Genomic DNA, 12,360 nt, shown 5'->3' with positions numbered 1-12,360 from the left:
ACTCAGTTTTTGCAGACTCTTTTAACAGCGTCCGAAAAGGCTGCACTGCCTATTTCCATCGCATTTATTCCCAAGCACAATGCAGCCGGTGTGCAGGGGACAGGCCCTGCCTGCTGGGAGCTACAGCCCTTTCCCTCACATCTGTCATCAAACCCAATCTCTTTGAAAGTAGAGCCCTGGACAGACTAAACTAAACAAGCTAAGTGAGACAGGCAGGCCAAGGGGGAAAGCTGCTTGCTCTCAGAGGGAGAGCAGAAAACACTGTTTCAAATTCCTCCCTTTCCTCCCTCTGCCTCAAAGACCTGATTCCAGGTCTTGTCAACCTGGCTTACGGATAATAACAGTTCACTTTATGTTTTACTAAAAGTAAATGACCCTTCCAGGCCTGAAAGGGCTATGATGTCACTTACACATTCTGTAGAAATATCAGTCCCAGATGATACTCTGGGAAATGATTTTCTGGGGGTGACTTTCAAGCACCCTGGGTAATCTGCACGGGTAAAATACCCCAGCGCGTGTGATGCAGAGAATGAAAAACAGCCATTTTCTTCAGAGTCTGCACTGGGAGCTACAAACCCGGGGTAGGTGCAACAAGTTGCCATACCTTATGGCCTCCTGTTCATACAGTGTCTTCCTGCTTCCATCTGTGGATGCCCTAACCCTTGGGTCACTGCACCTGTGCCTTGAGATACCAGAGACCCAGGGGGAGGAGGGACAAGCTAATGTCCACTGAGTAGCTGCTGTGCATCGGACATCAGGCCTGGGGCTGGGAACAAGATAAAGACAGTTTCAGGAAGCTGTGCTCTCCCTCCAGACACCTGCTTTGACTTGTACTCTTTTTTCTTTTGAGAGATAATTGATATTAAACATTATATTGGTTTCAGGTGTACACCATGATTCCATATACTGTGAAATAATCACCACAATATTGTAACTTATACTTTTGATGTTCTGTCCTGAGCCTCTTACTAAGTACAATTATAATATACTTTAAAAAGTGAACTTGCCCCACACATTGGTAATACGCATAAAACAGGAAGCAGTGACTGGGTAGTCCTGTCTTCAAAGACCCTGTGCCTGGTGAACATGCAGTGTACCTGGGAGCTGGTTACAAATGCAGGATCTCAGGCCTGGCCCCAGCCCTCCTAGATCAGTCTCTGGGGGCAGGGCCCCAGGAATCTGTGTTTCATGCCTGCTGAAGTTTGAGAAGCACTGGTAGAGGGAATGCCGAGGTCGCTACTAGGTTCCTTGGCAAAGAACAGAGAGCAGCACAGCTAGTGTGGGTTCATGAGTCAAATGTGCCTACGTACCATTTGCCATTGGTAACACTGGGAGTGGCGCTTACCTGACCTAAATCAGAGGGTGAGCATCTGCAAGGTGGGGATATGAATGGTCCCCAGCTGGTAGAAATGCTGAGAGGGTTAAGTACTGTGCTAGGGTGCACTTAGCCTAAAGTGTGGTACTAACTAAGCAAGCAATTAATATTCATTATCATATCATTATTATTTCTTAGATAAATTCTTCCCTGCATCAGCTCATACTTGGGCAACAAGCTGACCAACTGGAGCTCATCTGTCCCTGTTTCTGGCAGCTAGAAGCAGAGGCAATAAGGCTGAGGAGTGAACCACAATCGTGTGTGTCTTTCAGCATTCCCAGAGATGCTGGCTGCGCCCTCCCTTACCCTTCTAGTCTCTCCTGGGAGAAGCAGGCCTCTCCCAAGGCTGGATGGTAGGGCAGGGGTGGAGAGCGGCTTCAGCCAGCATGGCCATTGTTCTCTGTGTGCACGGGAAGCTGGCCCACAGGGCCTCCTGCCTGGCGTGCAGGGCAGGGAGGCTATGGGAGGCCCCTCTACTTCCTTTCTGTGCCTTCTGCCATGTGTTCAATGGCTGGCATCCCACTCAGAGTCAGCCAACAGACACCACGGCCAAGGAGTCCTCCCTGCAGGCACCTCCTGTCCCGGTCTCCTACTCTAGGCCTCTGTCACTCTACAGTCCCCACCTGCCTCTCTCAACCACCATGTGGAGGCTTTCCAGGACTCATTCTGACTCAGCTGTGTATGCCTGATATAGCCCAAAGTCTCCCATCTCTCTCCCATTCTCTCTGTCTTTCCTTCTTTTATTCATTCAATACTGGGCCTCTAATATGCACCAGACACTTAGAGGTACTAGACACATAGCCATGGGCAAAACAGATAAAGTCCCTGCCCTCAAGGTGCTTCTATTCTGGTGGAGGAGATAGACAAACCTGTGATTCAGTCAATATATAATATGTTGAAAGATGACAGTGCTCTGGAGAAAAATAAAGCAGGTAGGGAGGATGGCTGCGGGTGTGTCTGCATGTGAGAGAACAGGGGAGGGAGAGCTTTTCAGAGTGACCAGGGAAGGCCTCACAAATGAGGAAACATTAAGCAGAGACCTGAGATGGGTAAGGGAATGAAGTGGCCAGCTGGGGGCAGGGGGTGCTTCAGGCAGAGGACACTGAATGAGCACAGGGTGTTCTGAAGGATCAACAAGGTGCCAGGGTGGCTGGGGCAGACTGAGGGGAGCAGAGGTGAGAAGAGTAGAAGGGGGAGGTAACATCAGCCACTATGAGGAAATCGGCTTTTACTTTGCGTGTGATGGCACAGGCAGCACCTGGGGACTCTACGTAAAGGAGTCACATGGTCTGACTTATGTTTCAAAGGACCTCTGACTGTCCAGTGGAGAATTGATTGTAGAGAGGTGAGGGCAGAAATAAGGTGATGGGTCAAAAGGCTCCTGAGTAAACACCAGTGTCTTGGAGCAGGTGGTGACAGTGGCCAGAAGTAGTTGGATTCTGCATGTATTCTGCAAGTGGGGTAAACATGGTCTCCTGAAAGAGGTGGCATCAAACTAACCCTTGCGTTTTTGGCTAGAGCATCTGAAAAGTGGTTTCCCTTTTCCTATGTTGGTTTCTCACCAGACATCTACCTGCCCTCAGAACGGCAGTTCAGGAACCTGACCACTGCCCTGGCCAGACAGCTCTGCCCAGGCCTTTGTGATTTTTATTGCCCTGGGGCTCCCCTGGACACCTTGAACCCACACCCACTCTCAGCTCAGCTCAAGCATGGTTCATCTAAGAAGGCTTTCATGACCATTTTCCCCAGCCCTGGCCAGCAGCAATCAATTTGCCTTTGTGTAATAATAACTATTGTTTACTGGTTCATTGGGTGTAGCTGGTAAAGGACAGCTGGCACTCGGTCGGGAATAAAAAAGCCAAGCTCACTGTCACTCACTATGTATTGGAAGTTTAGCTGTGAGAAACAAGTTTGGGGACTTCCCTGCCTCTGGGATTAAGTGAAGCCCCCAAGAGCTGCAGGGGGTCCACCTTGTTTTACCCAGCCTCCTTCTGTACAGTGGCCTTTCTGCTGGGCACCCTGGCCCACAGGCATTAGATAAGAAAAAGCTTTGTGAAGCCTTGTTGTGGTTGTCAAGGTACTGTTGACAGTGGCCTGTGGACACCACTATGAAAGTGAGAAGATGGGGGGACACTGCTATCAGGACTCAGACCTATGAATACTGGTGCATCTAAAGCACGATTTAGTCTTACCTCACAGACTCTACATTACATCACTGATGATTTTCATTTTGCTTTTGCTGCTAGAAAACTCAAAGTCAAATTTGGGGCCTATTTCTAGAACAACACTGTCTAGCAGACTTTTTGTGATAATGGAAATTTTCTGTATCTGTGCTGTCCAATGTGGTAGGCATGAGACACATGTGGTCACTGAGCACTTGAAATGTGCCTAGTGGATTTTTAATTTAATTTCATTTTAATTAACTACAATTTTAAACTTAAATGGCCACATGTGGCTAGTGGCTACCCATTGTACAGCACAGTTTTAGACGGCATACAGAAAATGACATGCATTTTGGATGTCACACTTTGTTTATTTTACTTTCCTATCAATATTTTTATTCTACTTTAAATACTTTCAGTATCTAATGATTTTTTGTGTAGTATATGTCTTTTTCAGCCATCTTAAATCTTGTTTTAAAAATGTGAGACCTACATACAAAAAAAAAAAGGTAACATACTCATATTTCCAACTTTTTTGACTAGGTAAGTTACTGTAGGCATTAAGACTAGGATGGCAGGGAGAGATGGGGGAGGAAGGGAAGGAAAAAGTAAGAGGAGACAAATGAGGGAGGAGATCAGATCATCCTTAAGAAAAGGTGCAGTTACCAGACGGGCCAGAACTAGATTTTAGTGACCGAGAACAGATCCTGGATACCATCTTGCCCCTCAAGGTAAACTTGAGCTAATTGTAATGAACTATAATACTACCAGTATTAGCATTGCAGGCTGGGAAAAATCTCCACCCCGTGTTGCCATGACAGTTCCGACAAGGGCCAAATAAGGACAAGGGAATCCCCTCCTTCCAACGGGAAGGAGTGGTCAGCAAGGACCAGTCTGGGAATACCTATAACACCACACTTAAATTTTAAATATTTCATGACCTCATTTTGAGGGTAATAAATTCCTAAGCCTCTTTGTTTTTCGGTGCAGTTGCTCTTCTCCTGGCCTGCCCACTCCCACTATTTTGGGAATATACTTCTTTTAATAATTCTACTGCTTGCTTGGCTTTGCTTGCTTTACTTATTTTGTGCGTCTTTGCATTCTTTCCTGTGACGATACCAAGAAACCATTTTTCAGAAACAACAGGTACTTCTCCCCCCCATCAAGCAATATAGAGTAATTAATATGTTCACTTAAGGGAAGGGAGTCCCAGGAGTAGGGGAGGAGAGGCCTTCTCTTTGTTTCTGTCTCTATTCTGTTTCTTCATCTGGGTTCCATTCACACAAATGTTCAATTTGTGAGAATTCATTGAGCTGTATATTTATGATGTGTACACTTTTCGTATGTATATAATTTATATTATCCTTCAATAAAAAGTAAAGGAAAACATAAAAAGAGAACTATAATGTTCAATGTTAGTTTAGTTCTAGGAGATGTGAAAAGACTCACAAACACGGACCTAAATTCCAGAAAGCTGTAGTTTAGTATCATCGGGCATTAATACAAATTTCTAAGACACATTTTTTCAGAGGGATCTCAGGCAACTCCTGATGCTAGCAACTCCCCACCCACCCACCCCCTGCCTATTCCCCAGAACTCGGCAATGCCAAGAAAGAAGAAGAGATGAGTTTCAGGAGGAGGAAGGCTTTTTTTCCGTCTTATCAGATCTTAGTAAAAAACATTTCCAAATTCTTGTAAGAAGCTGAGTAACTTCCAGAAAAAAAACCTCTCAGCTTTTCTTCTGCAGAGGAATTAAATGGGAGGAGGAGGTGTCTGAAATATGGAATGTTAAGTTAATGGGGCAGGACCAGCAAATAAAATGCAATCTATATGTTAAGAAAGTAATGAAAAACTACTAAACAACGATTTTTATTCAATGTATAACTCCACGCAATTGAGCAAAATCATTTATATCAAAAATTATAGTTGAAGATGGAACTTGGGAAACAAACTGCTAAGGAAAATGTGGATAAAAATGAGCTCTCTCAATATCATCCTTTCCCTCCTGGCCTAGATATCTTAATTTTGCTGAAGACTGAAATATACATTTTTACCTTTAAAAGTAACTTAAAGAGATGGGCAGGTGTGTATCTCATGCTAGAGCAGAAGTTTGCTTCCTTCAGTGATGGAGTAACAGTAATCTGTTCAAATGGCTGTAATCAAAATTTATGAGGAGGTTATTAGTCATTTTTGCCGACATTAATTTAACTCCTTGATATATTACTATTTTGAACAGAGGTCTGCATTCCTGAGGCCTAAGATACAAATATTCTTTCTTACCCTTTTCACACTTTCATGCCATAACTTCAAAAGCCTGCACCTGTACAGATTTTATAACCGTTTAAATGTGTGGATCATCTTTGCGATGGTCTTTCAATGGTTCCTTTGAGCAGAGTGCAGGCCAAGCTTTCATACTTTGTTCTTTCATTTATATTATTGTAGGGATCGAAGGAAAAAAGTATTCTAATTATTGCAAAAAGGAAGAAGTCCCTTCAGAAACAATCACATTCATTTTGGTCTTTTAGAAACAAAGCCTTCCATTAACTTTTACTTATTCACCTGCGTTATATTTTGCATAAAGAATCGGCAATCTTCCAACACAGAAGAAAATTTTTTTTCACATTTTAAAAGAGATTATAGAGCGAATGGTAGCTTTCAGTTATAAAGTATAATGAAGTAATATTATTTACTTATCTGCATAATTCAAAGGGAAATCTGAAAATTATCTAGTTCCTATAAATAGTAACTATCTCAAGGCGACCTTTCTGACATGAACAATGTGGCCTGGCTGTAGTTTTAACCCGTTATCTGACATATGCCAACATCTCAATTCATTTTGTGATATGTGGATCACCGTTCTGATGGTTAATGCCAAACCCAACAAACACTGAAACTTTACCTGTGATTCAAGTAACTACAATCAGCACCATTCAAGACAATGGCCCCTAATTTGCTATCAATTTTCTCCTTTCAAGTAGCCAAAAGCCAGAACTCACACACAGAGGCTTTTCAGAAAAACAAAGTCCTATATTCATCAAACTGATTTATGTGTTAATTCAAGAAAGCCTGGATTTGAAAGCGTTTATCAGGTAGGACCAGGTGTAGGCCATTCTTAAATCTATATGCTGAATTTTGAATTCAGAATTTAATTGATGGTCTTCAAAGAGTGTTGGACCACCACCGAAAGGATGGGAGGAGCAAAGGGTCCAGTAATTGAGCAAAAGCATTAACCAAGGAAGGAGCAGGACAGTCTACTGGATCCATTTCCTTAAAATGAATTCACTCACCCCTTCCCAAGCTTAATGAAACCAGAAGCTCCAAAGGCATCACTTACTCCTTAAAATGTTTATGAGAAAGTCATTTTCAAGTGATCACTGCCCAGAAGTGGAAGGGTAGATGGGATGGCACCAGAGGGAAGAAGAAAACAGGTACTGTTGCCACGCAGCAGCCTACCCATCTGTCTCCTTGTACCTGCCCCTAAAGCAAGGAGAGTCTGTGAGATGGATCCTTCAGGGACTTTGCTTCACCTTTGTGCTTGCACCTTATTTATGTCTCCATGTTTGGCCCCAGAAAGATGGCTGGTCAGCCAATGACGAGTAAGATTCCCCATGGGGACAACTCAAGCCAGGCAGTCACATGGGGACCAACAGTAGAACCCACGGGGTTCATAGAGGTGGGCACAGCCCCCCACCTTCCCCCTGCTAAGGAGAGGCTCTGCCTCTGTGGCTGCATTCCTTCCCACAACCTGCAAGGGAAGAGATTCAATGCTGTGCTCTCCATCTATTCATATGCATAAAGGTTTTGCCCCTTGGGATAATATACATATTATATGACTTAAGGTTCTGCTGCCTGCAGGCAAGGGTGATTGGCTTGAATCAGTTTCCTATTATGATGTATGGGATTCACAGATCTTGAGATTGACAAGCTTTATCTCCTTTACTTCCCCACCTAACTAATAAAAACTATGCGTAGGCCCGATTTGGGGCCCAGTCCTTGAGATGGGAGACCTTTGGCCCCGCTTCACTCTATTCATGGCTACTGTCTTTTCTTAACCCTACGCTGCCCTCCTCGCTCCCCACAACCGTCCTCCCGCGGGTGGCAACAAGGTACCATCTCTACTGAGTGCAATATGTCTTAACTATTTTCATAGTTGGGTTTTCCTTATGTTCCTTTGTGGGAGTAAAGAATACATCGGTTAAAAACTCCTTCAGTGTGAGGGAGTAGATTCAGGAATCTTTAATAACAAGTTCCCCGGGGTATAAACTCATCTGAAATCCCAGGTGAACGCCCAGGAGCATTTAGTGGGTGTTCAAACACAGGTGGGTGAAGAGGCATTGGGGGGAGAGGAGGGTTGGTAGTTGCTTGACTGAGGCACGTGGCCATGACAGTAAAGTGAAAAGAGCCCATGGAAAGAGCCGCCACGTCTCTGTACAGTATGGACACTTTGACTTAGTACAAGGCCAGACAGAGGGTCGTCGATCCCTCCCTTTTCTTAACTCATTGCTCTGTAACGGGTACTAACTCGTGTTTCTGGCAGAGCCAACCCACTAGTTAGTTTCTCGGTTCCCCCACACAGACAGGGAGACAGGCACCGTCAGACAGACGGCCCCCAGGGTACCTGCAGAAGGATCTTGTTCCCGTCGTGGTCCTCCGTCTGCCAGCGCCCCTCACTGATGGGGCTGCAGGGGTTGGGCAGGAGCGGTACGAGCTGGCCGATGTCCCTGACTCGGAACTCCAGCACGGAGGAGTCGGTGGGGACCGGGTTCTGGTCACAGGGCAGTCTTTTCAGGGAGAACTGGATGTCCACATCCAGGTTGGAGAAGATGGGGAAGATGCAGAAGTCCGTTTTCTTCTGGGTGGGGCTCCGCCTGAGGATCAGCTCGTAGAACTTGAGGATGTCGCTGTAGTTGTCATGGCGACAGTAGACGGTGAAGCGCACGATCTCCCTGCCGTAGTGCACGGGCCGGATGGCCCACAGCGGCGTCCCGGGCGCCAGCGTGAAGAAGTCCTGGCTGCAGGGCAGGTAGGGCAGGAACCTGCCGGGCACGCGCTCCGTGTGGTGGTGGCGCCAGGGCGGCCGCTGCAGCGTGCGGTGCAGCTGCAGGATCTGCTCCTCGCCGTACTCCTCCTGCAGGAACAGGACCACCGCCAGCGCCGGCTGCGCCACCCTCAGAGGCTTCCGCCGCCGCCGGGAAGCCCTCCTTTCGGAGACGCGGAACAGCTGGAGGTCTGGGTGGACCCAAGCCAAGACCTTGTCGATGGCCTCCTGTAGGGGCTGGGATTCCCCGGGGTCTGCGATTATGTGGATGCTAACCAGGAAAGGGTCCTGCGCCTCCTCCACGGAAAGCTCGCCTGGGAGCACAAAAAGAAACACACACAAAAATCCCCAGATTGTGACCATTTCATTCAGGTGCCCGGTGATGACATGCAAAGCGTTCGGCACAAAGGCAAACTCATTTCTAAATGCACCGACTCCCGGATCGTTATGATTATCTGACTCCAAGTTCATCTGCAAAAACTACTGTTCCTGGACCCTCGCAGCCCAAGACTAATGAACTATTGCTACGAATGGTTCCCAAGCTGGCCAGTGTTAGGAAAACTCTGGTTCTGTACTTCATCAGGTTGAATACACTTTCTCTCTGGCAGCAGAAAGTTAAGTCTGCATTGATTGATCTGGAAGGGACAGCGGGCCCATTAGAGAAGGTGCTGCAGCATTACGTGTCCACCATTTAGTATTTCCCGAACTGTAGCCTTATCTTGCAAATGTTCCCTATACCATTGCACTCCTCTGCTTTGCTTATTTCATTTGTTTATTTTGTTCATTCATTTAACATTTATGGAATCCTTTCTTCATGCCCTACGCTAGGTGCTGTGCTAGCACTGACTCCTATTGACAGAGGAAGCCCCGGCTGTTGAGCCATCCTGCCAACAGTGTCCTAATGGTGGGGTGGCCTAGTTATGAACATCTTGCTGCTAGAAACACAACGCAGAACATTCCGGGAACATGCCCAGTGTTCCTGCTGTCAGAGCTTACTGCAGCTACGGTTAGGGGTGGGGGAGGCATGGTGGGACCATTACTGTCTGTGCGACGCTGTCTTTTGGGCCTCTCCTCAGGCCTTGTCCACCCAGAAGTCCATACATCCTGAAGGGGTCAGTTACTCTCCCTATATCCTCTGGCAGAACATCTGGAAGCATTGACTCTAAGTGTCAAGTTGACTGTTTAACTTGGCAACACTTTCCCAAGGGGTGAACAGTTTGCTGGCCACACTGGTATATTTCTAATTCAGAAATATTCGGCATATTTTATCAGACAACCTGATAAAAGTCTTGTTCTTTAACAATATGGTTCTATTTGCATTTTTGTATAAGCTTTAATGACTCATCCAAGGGCAATCAAGAAATCTCTAAGTCTGTGGTGACTGGGGGGCTAGAGTCATCTAGCATCTAGATCTGTCTTCACACATGGGCCTCGAAATGTCCACTAAGGTTAGGCACATGACAATCATGCAGTCAGTAATGTTTGAGAAGTGTGATCTGCTTCTAGGAACCACACTCTTGACCCATTCACAGGATGAAAGGTAATTTTTGTTGTTGCTGTTGTTGTAGGGAAACAAGACATTCCAAGTGGGCTTACAGGTACCTTCCATCATATGCACCTGTAACAACATGGTTTTCATTTTGTTGGATCAAAACCTGGCTGAATTTTCATCCCAACTCTGACTGTTAGATATCTCACTTGGGAATAGTTTGTTGTTGCACTTTTTTCTCGTGTACTCATCCATTCACACATTTCTTGAACAATCAGTATGTGCTAGGCACTGGGGAGACAAGGAAGCTGGTATCACCAAGTATGACGGGAGTCCATTTACATAGACTCTGGTGTGAATAGTGCACCCTTAGACTTGCTCAGTGCACCGCCTGCACAACCATAGGCAGTAAGTAGCCCTCTAAAGAACCATAGGCCACAAATGAGCACTTCATGATTCAGTTGGGAAGCACAGAAGTAAAAAAAATTAAAATTCAATCTGATATGTGCCTATAGGAAATATAGTAGAGAAGTTATCTTAGGCAGGGGTTGGATTCTAAAGTCACCATGAAATAAACATTACCTACAGACACTTACCACTGAAAGTCCCTTACATTTCCAACCCAGTACTGAAGGTACTGACTTGCAACAAGACAACACAGCCAGATAGATGTTCCTTTGATTGAACACGAGGTGAAATAACAGGCTTGCTTCATGGTTGTGTTATAAAAGAATAGTCTAGACCCCCCACACAGGCTGTGCCTTTCACTCTACAAGAGGATTCTGAGAACTCAAAAGGCTTCTGGAACCAAAAGATGAGTAAGGTAACAGTAGAGTGAAGTCTCCCATGATCACGGAGGAGAATAGTGGGTGGAATCATTTAAACTCTCCCCCTCTCTCTGGCTGAGCACGTATTCCCCAATTTGTATGAGTTAAATATGAGCATGATGCAATTCCAATTTACTACCACATGACAAAGGAAGGAGCAACGTTTTCTCCAGAGGGTGTCTGAGAAGGCTTTTTGGAGGAGGCACCACGTGACTAGGTCTTGAAAGGGAAATGACATCTCAGTGATAATGACCTCCAACGTGGGGGAGATTGCTGTGGGAAGAGAGAAGACTATGAAGGCACAGAACTGTGCAAAACAACAAGCACATTTGGAAGGGGGTGGTGCGTAATTCTGAAACACTGCAACAGATACAGCAGGAAAAAATGGATCGGAGCCAAGTTGTACAAGGGCTTCAGCCCAATTTGGTAGTGATGAGGGGCCATGGAAAGTTTTAAAAAGGGATGTCGAGATCAAGTCAGGGGGAGGTTAACTATAGGCAAAATAAGAAGTTGAAAGACGAGTGAAGGGGCCAGGCAAGAGATAACAAGGCCTTGGCATGCAGGAGATTGCATTATTAGCCCTAGTTCTTTATCCGGCCCTGTCTCCTGCTCTCTGCCTTGTGATTTTGTAGTTACTCCCACTAAGTGGGTGAAGTGTGTTTTCCCACTCTTTGACTTTGGATTAGACAACAGGCCCAGCTTAGCCAATAGAAAGAATTAAGAGTGACATGTGTTTTAGGATGCCTCTTGTGCTTCTGACCCTTCCATGAGAAGAGCATACTCAGACCAGCTAACTGACGCCAGAAAGGAAGATGAGAGGTACGTGGAGCAGAGCCACTCTCGCTGAGCCCACCTACATCAGCCAACTGCAGACACCCAAAGACACATGGTAGGAGCCATCCAACTAAGCTGGGACTGGATCAGTTGACCCAAGACACATGGGAAATCATAAGTGACTGTTGTTCTCAGCCATCGTTTGGGGATGGTTGTTACACAGCAATATTAGATACTCAGGCAAAGTCAGGGGATGACGCACAGATTCACAGGCTATTCCGGAGGCACGTGTGACAGGCCTTGGAGCCCATAGGCCTGGGGGTGGGGAGCAGAGAAAGCAAGAGAGAAGTAGACCTTGATGTTTCCAGCTTGAACAACCGATCTGATGTGAATGCTCAACTGCGCTAGGAATTAGAGGAAGAAGGGCAGGTTTGTGGGGCGTTCCTTGGCCATGTTGGCTTGAGATGCCCCAATGACTTCCAGGACAGGATTTCTGTTGGCAACTGGACCTGTATGTTGCTGAGGTGATGGGCTGTGTTTAAGGATGGGCCAGTTATCTTTAGACCATATTCTTGCTTTTATACAGTTATCTCATAAGTGTGTGCCCCCGTATTGATTTGAATCAGGGAAAATTCATCACAATGACTTGAGAAACAATCCGAATTCATGGATTATTCTGGTCCTTTTCTTTGCTT

The 12,360-nt window shown here is 45.8% G+C and overlaps 1 protein-coding gene across 1 annotated transcript in view; it reads right to left on the bottom strand.

The window, feature by feature from the left end:
- Positions 1–12,360, bottom strand: part of FAM124A (family with sequence similarity 124 member A) — a 78,253-nt gene that overhangs the window by 40,870 nt on the left and 25,023 nt on the right. Inside the window, exon 3 of the mRNA XM_081046635.1 lies at positions 8,156–8,889. Coding sequence (XP_080902761.1) covers positions 8,156–8,889 — 734 coding nt within the window. The remainder of the gene's footprint in view (positions 1–8,155; positions 8,890–12,360) is intronic.

The sequence above is a fragment of the Rhinolophus hipposideros genome (genome assembly GCF_964194185.1).
Source record: "Rhinolophus hipposideros genome assembly, chromosome: 4".
NCBI lineage: Eukaryota > Metazoa > Chordata > Mammalia > Chiroptera > Rhinolophidae > Rhinolophus > Rhinolophus hipposideros.
This window is presented reverse-complemented; position numbering and strand designations above follow the sequence as displayed.